Raw genomic sequence first — 19,950 nt, 5'->3', positions numbered from 1 at the left:
CTAATAATAATCTGAATAATAATAATCCTAACATTATGACTGATATTATTAATACATTATTTGTGTTTCAGAAATGAATTCTGAATGGTGAGCTGTTTGATAATTAATACAACTGTCCTCCATGTTTTAGGACTTCCATCTGAATGGTGAGCTGTTTGATAATTAATACAACTGTCCTCCATGTTTTAGAACTTCCATCTGAATGGTGAGCTGTTTGATGCGTTGTCCGTTGCCGAGGACGATACATGGAGACGGATCCGCAGTGTCCTCTCACCTTCCTTTACCTCTGGACGACTAAAAGAGGTAGAACCATCCCCCCATCTCTCCCTTTCTATGTTTATCAACTCTTTAAAAAACTCATTATAGCTTGTTATAAACACTTTATAGCTTATTATAAACTCTATAAACTCATTATAGCCTGTTATAAACTCTATAAACTCATTATAGCTTGTTAAACTCTATAAACTCATTATAGCTTGTTATAAACTCATTATAGCTTGTTGTAACTCTATAAACTCATTATAGCTTGTTATAAACTCTATAAATTCATTATAGCTTGTTATAAACTCTATAAACTCAATATAGCTTGTTATAAACTCTTTATAAACTCAATATAGCTTGTTATAAACCCTTTATAAACTCATTATAGCTTGTTATAAACACTTTATAGCTTATTGTAAACTCTATAAACTCATTATAGCTTGTTATAGCTCTATAAACTCATTATAGCTTGTTATAAACTCAATATAGCTTGTTATAAACTCTATAAACTCAATATAGCTTGTTATAAACTCTATAAACTCAATATAGCTTGTTATAAACTCTATAAACTCAATATAGCTTGTTACAAACTCTATAAACTCAGTATAGCTTGTTATAAACTCTATAAACTCATTATAGCTTGTTATAAACTCTATAAACTCAATATAGCTTGTTATAAACTCTTTATAAACTCAATATAGCTTGTTATAAACCCTTTATAAACTCATAGCTTGTTATAAACACTTTATAGCTTATTATAAACTCTATAAACTAATTATAGCTTGTTATAGCTCTATAAACTCATTATAGCTTGTTATAAACTCATTATAGCTTGTTATAACTCTATAAACTCATTATAGCATTTTATAAACTCAATAAACTCATTATAGCTTGTTATAACCTCTTTATAAACTCAATATAGCTTGTTATAAGCTCCATAAACTCATTATAGCTTGTTATAAACTCTATAAACTCAATAAAGCTTGTTATAAACTCTATAAACTCAATATAGCTTGTTATAAACTCTATAAACTCAATATAGCTTGTTATAAACTCTATAAACTCAATATAGCTTGTTATAAACTCTATAAACTCATTATAGCTTGTTATAAACTCTATAAACTCATTATAGCTTCTTATAAACTCTATAAACTCATTATAGCTCGTTATACCCTCTTTGTAAACGCTTTATAGCTTGTTATAAACTCATTATAGCTTGTTATAAACTCTTTCTAAACTTATTTTAGATACCTTATTTACATTATTACTCAAAGATGGAGTTATGCCTCCTCTGAAACATGACCTTTTTGACCACCTACTTCCTGCTTGACCTGGTTGTCAGCAGCACTAATGTGAATCACCCTTCGACTGACAACCCGAGTCAGCTTGCAGGCGCTCGGCCCTGTCACAAGGAGTCGCTGGAGCACGATAAGACAAGGTCCCGGACGGCGCTGGGACAATTGTGTGCCATCCTATGGGGTTCCCGGTCACAGTCAGTTGTGACACAGCCTGGGATCGAACACCAGACTGTATTGTCGCTGTGCAGTGCTATTGACCACTGCACCACCCAGGACCCAGATCTTCTTCATATAGGACTAGAATGGCTTTCACTTCTCTTCACAAAGATTTCATTCTTATTTGGGTCTGAATAAATAACTGCTATAGTCTACCACCATCTGAATGGTTATGGGTCTGAATTAATAACTGCTATAGTCTACCCCCATCTGAATGGTTATGGGTCTGAATTAATAACTGCTATAGTCAACCACCATCTGAATGGTTATGGGTCTGAATTAATAACTGCTATAGTCTACCACCATCTGAATGGTTATGGGTCTGAATGGTTATGGGTCTGAATTAATAACTGCTATAGTCTACCACCATCTGAATGGTTATGGGTCTGAATGGTTATGGGTCTGAATGGTTATAGGTCTGAAATAATAACTGCTATAGTCTACCACCATCTGAATGGTTATGGGTCTGAATTAATAACTGCTATAGTCTACGACCATCTGAATGGTTATGGGTCTGAATTAATAACTGCTATAGTCTACCCCCATCTGAATGGTTATGGGTCTGAATTAATAACTGTTATAGTCTACCACCATCTGAATGGTTATGGGTCTGAATTAATAACTGCTATAGTCTACCACCATCTGAATGGTTATGGGTCTGAATTAATAACTGCTATAGTCTACCCCCATCTGAATGGTTATGGGTCTGAATGGTTATGGGTCTGAATTAATAACTGCTATAGTCTACCACCATCTGAATGGTTATGGGTCTGAATTAATAACTGCTATAGTCTACCACCATCTGAATGGTTATGGGTCTGAATTAATAACTGCTATAGCCTACCACCATCTGAATGGTTATGGGTCTGAATTAATAACTGCTATAGCCTACCACCATCTGAATGGTTATGGGTCTGAATGGTTATGGGTCTGAATTAATAACTGCTATAGTCTACCACCACCTGAATGGTTATGGGTCTGAATGGTTATGGGTCTGAATTAATAACTGCTATAGTCTACCACCATCTGAATGTTTATGGGTCTGAATTAATAGCTGCTATAGTCTACCACCATCTGAATGGTTATGGGTCTGAATTAATAACTGCTATAGTCTACCACCATCTGAATGGTTATGGGTCTGAATGGTTATGGGTCTGAATGGTTATGGGTCTGAATTAATAACTGCTATAGTCTACCACCATCTGAATGGTTATGGGTCTGAATGGTTATGGGTCTGAATGGTTATGGGTCTGAATGGTTCTGGGTCTGAATGGTTATGGGTCCTAATTAATAACGGCTATAGTCTACCACCATTGCGCGTTCACTCTTCTTTCAAACTACCCGTGATTTCTACCCGTGATTCTACCCGTGATTTCTACCAGTATTTTCTAACCGTGATTTCTATTCACTGCTGTATTTAACATTCAGCAAACAAGAGCATCCCTCTTCGATTAGTCTATTTGTATAGGAAATGCAACAACAACAACAATATCCAGCAAGCTATTCTTGTCTATCTTTTTCTGAATGGGAATCCAAGCGCTAAGGAACGTAATTGACTGGTTTCTCTTAGTTATTTATCCCGGGAAAAGGGAGTGGTTTTGTGCGTTAATCTCGGTAACTGGTTTATGGCCATTCAACCCTAATAATGAAGCAGCACTCTCTCTACCTCTCTCTCTCTCTCTCGCTACCTCTCTCTCTACCTCTCTCTCTACCTCTCTCTCTCTACCTCTCTATCTCTCTCTCTCTCTACCTCTCTCTCTCTGCCTCTCTACCTCTCTCTCTACCTCTCTCTCTACCTCTCTCTCTCTACCTCTCTACCTCTCTCTCTCGCTCTACCTCTCTCTCTATATATCTCTATCTATCTCTCTCTCCTCTAGATGTTTGGTATCATGAAGCAGCACTCTTCTACCCTGCTGAGTGGAATGAAGAAGCAGGCAGATAAAGACCAGACCATTGAAGTGAAGGAGTGAGTCCTGACCTCTTACCTCTGACATTTCACCTTACACCTCTGAGTCTTTATTGTAATACACATACATACAGTGGCAAGAAAAAGTATGTGAACTCTTTGGAATTACCTGTATTTCTGCATAAATGGTCATCGAATTTGATCTGATCTTCATCTAAGTCACGACAATTCTGTTGTTGATTTACTTCTGTGTTTTGGGTCGTTGTCCTGTTGCATCACCCAACTTCTGTTGACCTTCAATTGGCGGACAGATAGCCTTCCATTCTCCTGCAAAATGTCTTGATAAACTTGGGAATACATTTTTCCGTTGATGACAGCAAGCTGTCTAGGCCCTGAGGCATCAAAGCGGCCCTGAGGCATCAAAGCAGCCCCAAACCATGATGCTCCACCAGACTTTACAGTTGGAAAGAGGTTTTTATGTTGGTGTGCTGTGCCTTTTTTTCCTCCACACATAGTGTTGTGTGTTCCTTCCAATCAACTAAACTTTCTGTCCACAAAATTTTTTGCCGTGGAATTTGTCTTACCGTGGACTGATGAACATCAAGGCTTTTAGAGATACTTTTGTAACCCTTTCCAGCTTTATGCAAGTCAATAATTCTTAATCTTAGGTCTTCTGAGATCTCTTTTGTTCGAGCCATGGTTCACATAAGGCAATGCTTCTTGTGAATAGCAAACTTACATTTTGTGTGTTTTTTATAAGGCAGGGCAGCTCAAAACTACATCCCCAATCTCGTCTCATTGATTGGATTCCAGGTTAGCTGACTCCTGACTCCAATTTGTTTTTCGAGAAGTCATTAACCTAGGGGGGTTCACATACTTTTGAATGTTTAAATTATGTATTCAAAATAGACAAGAAAAATACAATAATTTGTGTTATTAGTTTAAGTTTGTCTATTGTTGTGACTTAGATGAAGATCAGATCAAATTTTATAACTCATTTATGCAGAAATCCAGGTAATTCCAAAGGGTTCACATACTTTGTCTTGCCAATGTAGTTGTGTGGTCAGTAGATGTGTGGTCAGTAGATTTGTGGTCAATAGTTGAGTGGTTGTGGTCAGTAGTTGTGTGGTCAGTAGATGTGTGTTCAGTAGATTTGGGGTCAGTAGTTGTGGTGAATAGTTGTGTGGTTGTGGTCAGTAGTTTTGTGGTTAGTAGTTGTGGTTGGTAGTTGTGGTCAGTAACTGTGTGGTTGTGGTCAATAATTGTGTGGTTGTGGTCAACAGTTGTGTGGCTGTGGTCAGTAGTTGTGTGGTCAGTAACTGTGTGGTTGTGGTCAGTAGTTGTGTGGTTGTGGTCAGTAGTTGTGTGGTCAGTAGTTGTGTAGTCAGTAAATGTGTGATTGTGGTCAGTTGTGTGGTCAGTAGTTGTGTGATTGTGGTCAGTTGTTGTGTGGTCAGTAGTTGTGTGATTGTGGTCAGTAGTTGTGTGATTGTGGTCAGTAGTTGTGTGGTTGTGGTCAGTAACTGTGTGATTGTGGTCAGGAGTTGTGTGGCTGTGGTCAGTAACTGTGTGGTTGTGGTCAATAGTTGTGTGGTTGTGGTCAGTAGTTCTGTGGTCAGTAACTGTTTGGTTGTGGTTAGTAGTTGTGGTCAGTAACTGTGTGGTTGTGGAAAATAGTTGTGTGGTTGTGGTCAGTAGTTGTGTGATTGTGGTCAATAGTTGTGTGGTCTGTAGTTGTGTGGTTGTGGTCAGTAGTTGTGTTGTCAGTAGTTGTGTGGTTGTGTTCAGAGGTTGTGGTCAGTAGTTGTGTTGTGGTCAGTAGTTGGGTGGTCAGTAGTTGTGGTCAGTAGTTGTGGTCAGTAGTTGTGGTCAGTAGTTGGGTGGTCAGTAGTTGTGGTCAGTAGTTATGTTGTTGTGGTCAGTAGTTGGGTGGTCAGTAGTTGTGGTTAGTAGGTGTGATCAGTAGTTGGGTGGTCAGTAGTTGTGTGGTTGTGGTCAGTAGTTGTGTTGGGTGGTCAGTAGTTGTGTGGTTGTGGTCAGTAGTTGTGTTGTTGTGGTCAGTAGTTGGGTGGTCAGTAGGTGTGATCAGTAGTTGTGTGGTGAGTAGTTGTGTGGTTGTGGTCAGTAGTTGTGTGGTTGTGGTCAGTAGTTAGGTGGTCAGTAGTTGGGTGGTCAGTAAGTTGTGTAATAGGTTCTTTGGGCCCTACAGTATGGAAGTGTTCACCAGCACTGCTTTCAGTGTGGACATTATTGTCAGTAATTGTGTGATCAGTAGTTGTGTGGTCAGTAGTTGTGTGGTTGGTGGTCAGTAGTTGTGGTTGTGTTGCAGGTTCTTTGGGCCCTACAGTATGGATGTGGTCACCAGCACAGCTTTCAGTGTGGACATTGACTCTCTGAACAACCCTTCAGACCCCTTTGTCTCCAACGTCAAGAAGATGCTCAAGTTCGACCTGTTCAACCCACTGTTCCTCCTAGTCGGTGAGACCACACACACACGCATGCGCAGACACACATGGACGCAAAGTTTACTTTTTAATCCTATAAAGTTGTATACCTCTGTATGAGAAGGGTATAAAGTCTGACCCTGGGAATTATAGGCCTGTATCTATCCTCTATGCAACATCAAAATCGTGCAGGGAATTGTACATGAGCAAATGTATGAATATGTTAAACCTGTTTGGGAAAGGGGGCAGTATTGTCTCCTCCGGATGAGAAGCGTGCCCAAAGTAAACTGCCTGATACTCAGGCCCAGAAGCTAGAATATGCATATAATTGGTAGATTTAGATAGAAAACACTCTAAAGTTTCTAAAACTGTTAAATGATATGGCAGGCAAAGCCTCGAGGACAAACCATCCCCCCAAAAAGATATTCAGTTTACCACTATTTTCAATGTCTAGTACTATAATTATTAGCCCAAGTCCTCCCAGATTGCAGTTCCTAGGGCTTCCACTAGATGTCAACATTCTTTAGAAAAAGTTTCAGGCTGGTTTTTGGAAGAAGGACACAGAAGTCGTAGTTTTTCCAATGTGGATGTAGTGTTTCCAAGCGTTTGGAAGAAAGCGCGTTCTTTCTTATTTATCGGCCGGTAATGAACATACTATTCTCCCTGTCTTAAATTGTATTATTTATTTGCGTATTAGGGTACCTAAGCTTTTGATTTTAAATGTTGTTTGACTTGTTTGTAAAAGTTTATTAGTAACGTTTGGGATTCATTTCGAATGCGTTTTGATGGAGGGAAACTGGATGGATTATTGACTGAGGCCCGCCAGCTAAACTGAGTTTTTATGGATATAAAGAAGGACATTTGTGATGTAACTGGGGCCTATTGGAGTGCCAACAGAAGAAGATCATCAAAGGTAAGGCATTTTTTATATATCGCTATTTCTGACTTTCGTGTCGCTCTGTTTGAAATGTGTTTTCATGGATATAAAGAAGGACATTATCTAACAAAAGGACCATTTGTGATGTAACTGGGACCTTTTGGAGTGCCAACAGAAGAAGATCATCAAAGGTAAGGCATTTTTTTATATCGCTATTTCTGACTTTCGTGTCGCTCTGGTTGAAAAATGTTTTTCATGTGTTGGTATGCAGGGCGCTGTCCTCAGATAATTGCATGGTTTGCTTTTGCCGTAAAGCCTTCTGGAAATCTGACACGGCGGCTGGATTAGAAGTTAAGCTTTATTTTGATGTATTACACTTGTGATTTTATGAAAGTTAAATAATTATAGTAATTTAATTTGAATTTGGCGCTCTGCAATTTCAGCGGATGTTGTCGAGGTGCTAGCGGCACGGCACGCCTTTCCCAAACAGGTTCTAATGTATGATTTTCAGTCGTGTTTTAGAAAAACACTGATTAATGTCTACTTTACTTGACTGACTTCATCAGGAAAGAGATTGATGAGGGAAATCTGTGTGGAATGGTACTGCTTGACCGACAGAAGGCCTTTGAAACAGTTAACCACTGTCTCCTAATCTCCAAACTGGAGGCACTGGGATTGAGCAGTATCCCTCTAGGCTGGGTAAAGTCCTATTTATCAGGAAGGGAGCAAGTAGTAGAGGTTAATGATTCACTGTCTCAGGCAAAACCAATGAGTTGTGGTGTTCCGCAGGGGAGCGTGCTTGGGCCTCTGCTGTTTTTATTGTATATTAATGATATGAAAGATGCTTGTTCTTGCCGTCTTTTTCTTTATGCGGATGACTACACTTCTGGTGACTCACAAAAGTAAAACTATGTTGGAGAGCGTACTTAGCACAGAGCTTACTAACATTAGAAAATGGCTTGGAAATATTAAGCTATATCTGTACTTAGGGAAAACCTGAAGCAATTATTTTTGTATCCAGACCTAAATTGAGTAGGTCCTCTAAAATCAGAGTGGAGTTAGGGGGGTGAGGTGCTGACTACTCAAACCTCTGTTAGCTACTTGGGATGTATCCTTGATGGAAGCTTGGGAAGTGTGAGCATGGCCAATAAGGTGCTAGGGAAGGTTAATGCCAGGACTAAGTTTTTGGCTAGAAAGTCCAAACTGCTTGATAAGGACTCCATGAAAGTGCTAGCTACTGCTCTCATTCAATGCCATTTTGACTATGCTAGTACTTCCTGGTTTGTGGGCTTACCTACATTTATGAAGGGGAAGCTCCAGATAGCCCAGAATAAGCTGATCAGGGTAGTGTTGAATGTGAGTCCACATACACACTTAGGCAGGAGCTGGTTTCAGGAACTAAACTGGCTGCCTGTGGAGGCTAGGGTTTCCCAGATTAGACTAGGTTTGGTTTACAGAAGTATTTATGGTCCTGGGCCCAGATATCTACTGTGCCTTGTGAAAGTATTCGGCCCCCTTGAACTTTGCGACCTTTTGCCACATTTCAGGCTTCAAACATAAAGATATAAAACTGTATTTTTTTGTGAAGAATCAACAACAAGTGGGACACAATCATGAAGTGGAACGACATTTATTGGATATTTCAAACTTTTTTAACTAATCAAAAACTGAAAAATTGGGCGTGCAAAATTATTCAGCCCCCTTAAGTTAATACTTTGTAGCGCCACCTTTTGCTGCGATTACAGCTGTAAGTCGCTTGGGGTATGTCTCTATCAGTTTTGCACATCGAGAGACTGAAATGTTTTCCCATTCCTCCTTGCAAAACAGCTCGAGCTCAGTGAGGTTGGATGGAGAGCATTTGTGAACAGCAGTTTTCAGTTCTTTCCACAGATTCTCGATTGGATTCAGGTCTGGACTTTGACTTGGCCACTCTAACACCTGGATATGTTTATTTTTGAACCATTCCATTGTAGATTTTGCTTTATGTTTTTGATCATTGTCTTGTTGGAAGACAAATCTCCGTCCCAGTCTCAGGTCTTTTGCAGACTCCATCAGGTTTTCTTCCAGAATGGTCCTGTATTTGGCTCCATCCATCTTCCCATCAATTTTAACCGACTTCCCTGTCCCTGCTGAAGAAAAGCAGGCCCAAACCATGATGCTGCCACCACCATGTTTGACAGTGGGGATGGTGTGTTCAGGGTGATGAGCTGTGTTGCTTTTATGCCAAACATAACGTTTTGCATTGTTGCCAAAAAGTTCAATTTTGGTTTCATCTGACCAGAGCACCTTCTTCCACATGTTTGGTGTGTCTCCCAGGTGGCTTGTGGCAAACTTTAAACGACACTTTTTATGGATATCTTTAAGAAATGGCTTTCTTCTTGCCACTCTTCCATAAAGGCCAGATTTGTGCAATATACGACTGATTGTTGTCCTATGGACAGAGTCTCCCACCTCAGCTGTAGATCTCTGCAGTTCATCCAGAGTGATCATGGGCCTCTTGGCTGCATCTCTGATCAGTCTTCTCCTTGTATGAGCTGAAAGTTTAGAGGGACGGCCAGGTCTTGGTAGATTTGCAGTGGTCTGATACTCCTTCCATTTCAATATTATCGCTTGCACAGTGCTCCTTGGGATGTTTAAAGCTTGGGAAATCTTTTTGTATCCAAATCCGGCTTTAAACTTCTTCACAACAGTATCTCGGACCTGCCTGGTGTGTTCCTTGTTCTTCATGATGCTCTCTGCGCTTTTAACGGACCTCTGAGACTATCACAGTGCAGGTGCATTTATACGGAGACTTGATTACACACAGGTGGATTGTATTTATCATCATTAGTCATTTAGGTCAACATTAGATCATTCAGAGATCCTCACTGAACTTCTGGAGAGAGTTTGCTGCACTGAAAGTAAAGGGGCCGAATAATTTTGCACGCCCAATTTTTCAGTTTTTGATTTGTTAAAAAAGTTTGAAATATCCAATAAATGTCGTTCCACTTCATGATTGTGTCCCACTTGTTGTTGATTCTTCACAAAAAAAGACAGTTTTATATCTTTATGTTTGAAGCCTGAAATGTGGCAAAAGGTCGCAATGTTCAAGGGGGCCGAATACTTTCGCAAGGCACTTTAAGTGACTATTTTCCTCGTGGATGCACAATAGATCAGGTGTTGCTGATGTGTGCTTATACAGGTTCAGGAGTAATGCTGGGAAAGGTACTTTCTTGTATACTGGAGCCTCAGAATGGAATGAGTTGCTTCTGCCTATAAATACAACGTCCTCTTTGGACAGCTTTATAAACAAAGTAAAAATATGTTTGATGTCCTCTGTGCCCATAGGAATAACACCTATGATGTAACTGGAATGATGAGATAGATGTTCTTCTCTGTTTTTGATGAGACAGATGTTCTTCTTCTCTGTTTTTGATGAGATAGATGTTCTTCTTCTCTGTTTTTGATGAGATAGATGTTCTTCTTCTCTGTTTTTGTTTGATTATTTCACAGCCATACCGTGTTGGATCTTGTCTAGTCATCTTGTCTGAAGAGGAACACAATGGAAATAAGTCCCAGACTTTATAGTGTGTTATCCTCCATGATTTAACAATGGAAATAAGTCCCAGACTTTATAGTGTGTTATCCTCCATGATTTAACAATGGAAATAAGTCCTAGAATGTATTGTTTGTTATCCTCCATGATCTAACAATGGAAATAAGTCACAGAATGAATTGTCTGTTATCCTCCATGATTTTACTCATGTGCATGTATGGCTTTTTCAAGTTTTATGTGTGCTTGTTTTTTTAAATGGTCGGATTAATAAACTAAACTAAAACTTTCTGTAAAACGTTCCTCTCCTCCTCTCCCGCCCTCCCCTCCATTCCCCTCCTCTCTTCTTCCCTCCACTCCTCCTCCTTCCCTCCTCTCCTTCTCCAGCTTTGTTTCCCTTCACTGGTCCTATTTTGGAGAAGATGAAGTTTTCTTTCTTCCCGACTGCGGTGACAGACTTCTTTTACGCCTCGCTGGCTAAGATCAAATCTGGACGTGACACTGGGAACTCAACTGTAAACATGTTTTATATATTATATTTGATTATGTTGATATTTTCATCTATACATTTATATTTGTGTTGGAATATTCTGTATTTATTTATTAAGATTAGGAAAACCTACGTAACTAGTAATGGACATCAATATGAAACGTCCATATCGATATGTTGTTGGAATTTAAAAATACTATTATTGGAACCCTAATATCTACATTCATATTAGAATCTGTTTGTGTTGGTTGTGATTGGACCAGATCCATTAGAATCTGTTTGTGTTGGTTGTGATTGGACAGATTTGACCTCATGTCTTTCTGCTTCCAGAATCGGGTGGATTTCTTACAGCTGATGATCGACTCTCAGAAAGGCAGTGACACAAAGACAGGAGAGGAACAGACTAAAGGTACCTGCCGAACAAACACCTGGAAGCTATTGTTACAAACACACACCCGTAATCTACTGTTACAAACACACACCTGTTACAAACACACACCTGTAATCTACTGTTACAAACACACTTTCCTGTAAACTACTGTTACAAACAAACACCTGTAATCTACTGTTACAAACACACACCTGTAAACTATTGTTACAAACACACACCTGTAATCTACTGTTACAAACACACACCTGTAAACTACTGTTACAAACACACACCTGTTACAAACACACACCTGTAAACTACTGTTACAAACACACACCTGTTACAAACATACACCTGTAAACTACTGTTACAAACACACACCTGTAAACTACTGTTACAAACACACACCTGTAAACTACTGTTACAAACACACACCTGTAATCTACTGTTACAAACACACACCTGTAAACTATTGTTACAAACACACACCTGTTACAAACATACACCTGTAAACTACTGTTACAAACACACACCTGTTACAAACATACACCTGTAAACTACTGATACACACACCTGGAATCTCTCTCTCTCTCCTTTCCTCTCTCTCTCTCCTTTCCTCTCTCTCTCTCCTTTCCTCTCTCTCTCTCCTTTCCTCTCTCTCTCTCTCTCTCTCTCTCTCTCTCTCTCTCTCCTTTCCTCTCTCTCTCTCCTTTCCTCTCTCTCTCTCCTTTCCTCTCTCTCTCTCGCTCTCTCTCTCTCTCTCTCCTTTCCTCTCTCTCTCTCCTTTCCTCTCTCTCTCTCCCTCCACAGGACTGACTGATCATGAGATCTTGTCTCAGGCCATGATCTTCATCTTCGCCGGCTACGAGACCAGCAGCAGTACTATGAGTTTCCTGGCCTATAACTTGGCAACCAACCACCATGTCATGACCAAACTGCAGGAGGAGATAGATACTGTGTTCCCCAACAAGGTAACCCCCACACCATGACCAAACTGCAGGAGGAGGTAGATACTGTGTTCTCCAACAAGGTAACCCCCACACCATGACCAAACTGCAGGAGGAGATAGATACTGTGTTCTCCAACAAGGTAACCCCCACACCATGACCAAACTGCAGGAGGAGATAGATAGTGTGGGTGCCAGATGTGGTGAGGTACTGATGTGTGTGTAACCCCGGTGTCAGATGGGGTGAGGTACTGATGTGTGTGTATCCCCGGTGTCAGATGGGGTGAGGTACTGATGTGTGTGTATCCCCGGTGTCATATGGGGTGAGTTACTGATGTGTGTGTAACCCCGGTGCAGGCTCCAATCCAGTACGAAGCTCTGATGCAGATGGACTATTTGGACTGTGTGTTGAACGAGTCTCTGAGACTGTACCCCATCGCCCCGCGACTAGAGAGGGTCGCCAAGAAGACGGTGGAGATCAACGGCATCGTCATCCCCAAAGACTGCATTGTCCTGGTTCCCACGTGGACCCTCCATCGTGACCCAGAGATCTGGTCTGACCCTGAGGAGTTCAAACCAGAGCGGTACTGGACCGCACCGTAACCACAGCACAACCATAACACAACCTTAATACAACCACAGTACAACAATAACACAACCACAAATCAACTACGATACAATGTGTAATGTGTCTGCCCTCCCCCTGTCCAGGTTCAGTAAGGAGAACAAGGAGTCTATTGATCCGTACACATACATGCCATTTGGGGCGGGGCCCAGGAACTGTATCGGGATGCGCTTCGCCCTGATCATGATCAAACTGGCCATGGTCGAGATCCTCCAGAGTTTCACTTTCTCCGTCTGTGACGAGACCGAGGTGAGACGCTCACCTGAGCAGACAGAATATGACATCATCAAACATCAGGATCTGTTTCAGCATGGTCAGCACCTGTTTTAACATGGTCAGCACCTGTTTTAACATGGTCACCACCTGTTTTAGCATGGTCACCACCTGTTTTAACATGGTCACCACCTGTTTTAACATGGTCACCACCTGTTTTAACATGGTCACCACCTGTTTTAACATGGTCACCACCTGTTTTAACATGGTCACCACCTGTTTTACATGGTCACCACCTGTTTTACATGGTCACCAGCTGTTGTAACATGGTCACCACCTGTTTTAACATGGTCACCACCTGTTTAACATGGTCAGCACCTGTTTTAACATGGTCACCACCTGTTTTAACATGGACCTGTTTTAACATGGTCACCACCTGTTTAACATGGTCACCACCTGTTTTAACATGGTCACCAGCTGTTTTAACATGGTCGCCACCTGTTTTAACATGGTCGCCACCTGTTTTACATGGTCACCAGCTGTTTTAACATGGTCACCACCTGTTTTAACATGGTCACCACCTGTTTTACATGGTCACCAGCTGTTTTAACATGGTCGCCACCTGTTTTAACATGGTCACCACCTGGTTTAACATGGACCTGTTTTAACATGGTCACGACCTGTTTTAACATGGTCACCACCTGTTTTAACATGGTCACCAACTGTTTGTACATGGTCACCACCTGTTTTAACATGGTCATCAACTGTTTTAACATGGTCAGCACCTGTTTTAACATGCACCTGTTTTAACATGGTCGGCATCTGTTTTAACATGGTCACCACCTGTTTTAACATGGTCACCACCTGTTTTACATGGTCACCTGATTTAACATGGTCACCACCTGTTTTAACATGGACCTGTTTTACACAGTCACCACCTGTTTCAACATGGTCACCACCTGTTTTAACATGGTCACCACCTGTTTTAAAATGGTCAGCACCTGTTTTAACATGGTCAGCACCTGTTTTAACATGGTCACCACCTGTTTAACATGGCCACCTCCTGTTTAAACATGGTCACCACCTGTTTAACATAATCATTAATGTTTTTACATGGTCACCACCTGTTTTAATATGGACCTGTTTTAACATGGACCTGTTTTAACATGGTCACCACCTGTTTTAACATGGTCACCACCGGTTTTAACATGGTCACCACCTGTTTTAACATGGACCTATTTGAAAATGTCCAGCACCTGTTTTAAGATGGACCTGTTTTAACATGGTCAGCACCTATTTGAAAATGTTCAGCACCTGTTTTAAGATGGACTTGTTTTAACATGGTCAGCACCTATTTGAAAATGTTCAGCACCTGTTTTAACATGTTCACCACCTGTTTAACATGGTCACCACCTGTTTTACATGGTCACCACCTGTTTTACATGGTCACCACCTGTTTAACATGGTCACCACCTATGTTAACATGGTCACCACCTGTTTTAACATGGACCTGTTTTACATGGTCACCACCGGTTTTAACATGGTCACCACCGGTTTTAAGATGGACCTGTTTTAACATGGTCAGCACCTGTTTTAACATGGTCACCACCTGTTTTAACATGGTCACCACCTGTTTTAACATGGTCACCTCCTGTTTTAAAATGGTCAGCACCTGTTTTAAAATGGTCAGCACCTGTTTTAACATGGTCAGCACCTGTTTTAACATGGTCACCACATGTTTTACATGGTCACCACCTGTTTTAACATGGTCACCACCTGTTTTAAAATGGTCACCACCTGTTTTAAAATGGTCAGCACCTGTTTTAAAATGGTCAGCACCTGTTTTAACATGGGTCGCCAACTGTTTTAATATGGTCATCACCTGTTTTAACATGGTCACCATCTGTTTAACATGGTCAGCACCTGTTTTAACATTGTCAGCACCTGTTTTAACATGGACCTGTTTTAACATGGTCACCACCTGTTTTAACATGGTCAGCTCCTGTTTTAACATGGTCACCACATGTTTTACATGGTCACCACCTGTTTTAACATGGTCACCACCTGTTTTAACATGGTCAGCACCTGTTCTAACAATGTAACCACCTTTTCTAACATGGTCAGCAACTGTTTTAACATCATCAGCACCTGTTTTAACATGGTCACCTCCTGTTTTAACATGGACCTATTTTAACATGGTCACCACCTGTTTTAACATGGTCAGCACCTGTTCTAACAATGTAACCACCTTTTCTAACATGGTCAGCAACTGTTTTAACATCATCAGCACCTGTTTTAACATGGTCACCTCCTGTTTTAACATGGACCTATTTTAACATGGTCACCACCTGTTTTAACATGGTCAGCACCTGTTCTAACAATGTAACCACCTTTTCTAACATGGTCAGCAACTGTTTTAACATCATCAGCACCTGTTTTAACATGGTCACCTCCTGTTTTAACATGGACCTATTTTAACATGGTCACCACCTGTTTTAACATGGTCACCACCTGTTTTAACATGGTCAGCACCTGTTTTACATGGTCACCACCTGTGTTAACATGGTCACCACCTGTTTTAACATGGTCAGCACCTGTTTTAACATGGTCAGCACCTGTTTAACATGGTCACAACCTGTTTTAACAGGGTCACCACCTGTTTTAACATGGTCACCACCTATTTTAACATGGTCACCACCTGTTTTAACATGGTCACCACCTGTTTTAACATGGTCAGCACCTGTTTTACATGGTCACCACCTGTGTTAACATGGTCACCACCTGTTTTAACATGGTCACCACCTGTTTTAACATGGTCACCACCTGTTTTAACATGGTCACCACCTGTTTAACATGGTCACCTCCTGTTTTACATGGTCACCTCCTGTTTTAACATGGTCACCTCCTGTTTTAACATGGTCACCTCCTGTTTTAACATGGTCACCACCTGTTTTAACATGGTCACCACCTGTTTAACATGGTCAGCACCTGTTTAACATGGTCACCACCTGTTTTAACATGGTCAGCGCCTGGTTTAACATGGTCTGTTATTCTCTATAGATCCTGTTGGAGATGGACAACCAGGGTTATGTTCTGTTATTTTAATCTCTATAGATCCCTCTGGAGATGGACAACCAGGGTCTGCTGATGCCAAAACGACCAATCAAACTGAGGCTGGAGGCCCGTAGAAACACCCCTAGCAACACCACCGCTACCACTCTGAAGAGTCCAACAACGTGACCAAATGCAGGAGCACCCTACCCTGGAGTACCTCTCTCTCTCTCTCTCTCTCTCTCTCTCTCTCTTCCCTCTCTCTCTCTCTCTCTCTTCCCCCTCTCCCCCCCCCCCCCCCCCCCCCCCCACACAAAAGGGCTTTACTACAGACAGAAAAACTCCTCCGCAAGCCCCCTCACCCCGCTAATGAAAATTTCTGGTATCTTTTATTTCAGCTCATGAAACATTTTTGTTCAACAGCCTCCGTTGGACGTGCTGCCAAATTTTCTATCTATCTATCTATCTATCTATCTATCTATCTATCTATCTATCTATCTGTCTGTCGATCGGCTACTGAATAATCAGTCCTTATCCTGACCCTGCTATGGGCTACTGAATATTCAGTCCTTATCCTAACCCTGCTATGGGCTACTGAATATTCAGTCCTTATCCTAACCCTGCTATGGGCTACTGAATATTCAGTCCTTATCCTAACCCTGCTATGGGCTACTGAATATTCAGTCCTTATCCTAACCCTGCTATGGGCTACTGAATATTCAGTCCTTATCCTAACCCTGCTATGGGCTACTGAATATTCAGTCCTTATCCTAACCCTGCTATGGGCTACTGAATATTCAGTCCTTATCCTAACCCTGCTATGGGCTACTGAATATTCAGTCCTTATCCTGACCCTGCTATAGGTTACTGAATATTCAGTCCTTATCCTAACCCTGCTATGGGCTACTGAATATTCAGTCCTTATCCTAACCCTGCTATGGGCTACTGAATATTCAGTCCTTATCCTAACCCTGCTATGGGCTACTGAATATTCAGTCCTTATCCTGACCCTGCTATGGGCTACTAAATATTCAGTCCTTATCCTAACCCTGCTATAGGCTACTAAATATTCAGTCCTTATCCTAACCCTGCTATGGGCTACTGAATATTCAGTCCTTATCCTGACCCTGCTATGGGCTACTGAATATTCAGTCCTTATCCTAACCCTGCTATGGGCTACTGAATATTCAGTCCTTATCCTAACCCTGCTATGGGCTACTGAATATTCAGTCCTTATCCTAACCCTGCTATGGGCTACTGAATATTCAGTCCTTATCCTGACCCTGCTATGGGCTACTGAATATTCAGTCCTTATCCTAACCCTGCTATGGGCTACTGAATATTCAGTCCTTATCCTAACCCTGCTATGGGCTACTGAATATTCAGTCCTTATCCTAACCCTGCTATGGGCTACTGAATATTCAGTCCTTATCCTAACCCTGCTATGGGCTACTGAATATTCAGTCCTTATCCTAACCCTGCTATGGGCTACTGAATATTCAGTCCTTATCCTAACCCTGCTATGGGTTACTGAATATTCAGTCCTTATCCTAACCCTGCTATGGGCTACTGAATATTCAGTCCTTATCCTAACCCTGCTATGGGCTACTGAATATTCAGTCCTTATCCTAACCCTGCTATGGGCTACTGAATATTCAGTCCTTATCCTAACCCTGCTATGGGCTACTGAATATTCAGGGTGGGATTCAATAGGCTACTTGATATAATATAATATGATTAAAAAATGGTCATTGAAGCCTGGTCTCAGTCTCATGCTTGGTTTGAGTAGGACTCAGAAATCCATTTCCACCAGATAAAAGAGAGATAGTAATACTATGGATGCATTAGAGGTACATGTCTTGTTAAAGTTAGACACCAGGGGGTATTAAATCCATGGCATGATGTCATGTCTGGATCCTGCACCCTACTGGCTGGTGGCTGGAGTTCTCCTAGAATGTAGAACTCTAGCTGGTGTTCTCTAGAACTGTACTCTCATTCTGTTCCTCTGGGTGTTCTGCTGTCCAGTCATTCCAAAATAGAATCTTTACTGTCTGTTGAGATGATCCCTGCAGCTGCTTGGTTTTAACTTTAATCATCACAGACCAATAAAATCCTCACACCAATGAACAAGGTTGTCTGTGTATTCATTAACATTCATAAGACAAAACTTAAGACACAAACACACACAAATATACATGAGAACAATCAATATAGATTGATTTGTGTTATTTATCAAGACATACTGTATTTATAATTTCATTCAGCTAGGCCTAATTGTAGTGTTACGACTTGGTCATCCACACACGTTTCTTTTCAGATCCCTGTGTGGCCGTTGGATGTAAATACACAGCCCAGGTCCCATTACAAACTATTAATCCACTTTCCACATTTTACAGCTCTTGTACTTTCTGCATTTATAAACACAGTGCAGATTATCTCAGGTCGCAAAGTTCAACTCTTTCACACAGAGCAAAGTTCACCACCTCCACATAGAGCAGAGTTCACCTCCTTCACAAAGAGCAAAGTTCACCTCCTTCACACAGAGCAAAGTTCACCTCCTTCACACATAGCAAAGTTCACCTCCTTCACACAGAGCAAAGTTCACCACCTCCACATAGAGCAGAGTTCACCTCCTTCACACAGAGCAAAGTTCACCTCCTTCACATAGAGCAAAGTTCACCTCCTTCACACAGAGCAAAGTTCACCTCCTTCACACAGAGCAAAGTTCACCTCCTTCACATAGAGCAAAGTTCACCTCCTTCACACAGAGCAAAGTTCACCTCCTTCACACAGAGTGAAGTTCACCTTCATATTCCGATACTAAACAAACAGTGATCAGCTCAAATTAAAAACCATTTCTCGTTCTGACCCAGAACCAATGCCATGTGTCACGTACATGCCATCCGGTTCCTGGATCCGAGTATTAGCCCTCTCCCTTCCAAGGGCAGAGTCTGTTCAGTACCTTTTGAGGAAAGAAAGGAATCAGAAAAACATTTTGAATCAGAGATAATTTTGCAGCTCATTGGAACACCAGGATCACATCTTACATCATACTCCTAGTGCCACCTAGTTTAATACATTTTAATGTGATCTATGGCCTTATTTAGGATCCTTGGAGATGGAGAGACATACCTGAGTTTATCCCAGTAGAAACTCTCATTTTGCTCTGTGCTTCCTTTTAGTTCTTAAACGTTAAACTGTTTTCCGTAATGAATCTGCCCCTGCTCTCTCTGTGAATCATTCACCATCCCTCCCTGCTTCACTTTCACCTCTCACACAGTCTCCCTCCTATCTCCTTATTGCGTGTGTGTTGAACAACATTTTTACAACAATAGTAGAATCGGCTGTTCGGGTTCAAAATAAAAGTTGCCCATTGAAACGGATATAAATTGTGGAATCGTGCCACGATTGGACAATATAATCAGTCCCTCCAGGTGTCCAAGATCGCACAATTCAATGCCAAATCAACCAATCAGCGCATATTATGCGAGAGCTCACAATTTTGACCAATCCCCTCACTTTTAGTGCATAAAAGGGTCCAATCAAAAGCAGCTTTTGACCAATTCCTGTTCCACTGTTACCGTGGAAAAATGGCCCAATTGTGTTTTTTGTATTCTGCTTAAAGTAAAACTTTTTATTGTTTTTATATGAAATGAACGTGGTTAAATATATATGTTTTTTTATAAGAAACTTGTGGAATTTCCCACAGATTTCAATTCTA

The 19,950-nt window shown here is 41.1% G+C and overlaps 1 protein-coding gene across 1 annotated transcript in view; it reads left to right on the top strand.

The window, feature by feature from the left end:
- Positions 1–18,353, top strand: part of LOC110514797 (cytochrome P450 3A27-like) — a 23,837-nt gene extending 5,484 nt beyond the window's left edge. Inside the window, exons 5-13 of the mRNA XM_036948688.1 lie at positions 190–303; positions 3,653–3,741; positions 6,011–6,159; positions 10,922–11,049; positions 11,355–11,433; positions 12,205–12,365; positions 12,698–12,924; positions 13,052–13,214; positions 16,293–18,353. Coding sequence (XP_036804583.1) covers positions 190–303; positions 3,653–3,741; positions 6,011–6,159; positions 10,922–11,049; positions 11,355–11,433; positions 12,205–12,365; positions 12,698–12,924; positions 13,052–13,214; positions 16,293–16,418 — 1,236 coding nt within the window. The 3' untranslated portion in view covers positions 16,419–18,353. The remainder of the gene's footprint in view (positions 1–189; positions 304–3,652; positions 3,742–6,010; positions 6,160–10,921; positions 11,050–11,354; positions 11,434–12,204; positions 12,366–12,697; positions 12,925–13,051; positions 13,215–16,292) is intronic.
- The last annotated feature ends 1,597 nt before the right edge of the window (positions 18,354–19,950 follow it).

This window comes from Oncorhynchus mykiss, chromosome 17 (genome assembly GCF_013265735.2).
Source record: "Oncorhynchus mykiss isolate Arlee chromosome 17, USDA_OmykA_1.1, whole genome shotgun sequence".
Lineage (NCBI taxonomy): Eukaryota > Metazoa > Chordata > Actinopteri > Salmoniformes > Salmonidae > Oncorhynchus > Oncorhynchus mykiss.
This window is presented reverse-complemented; position numbering and strand designations above follow the sequence as displayed.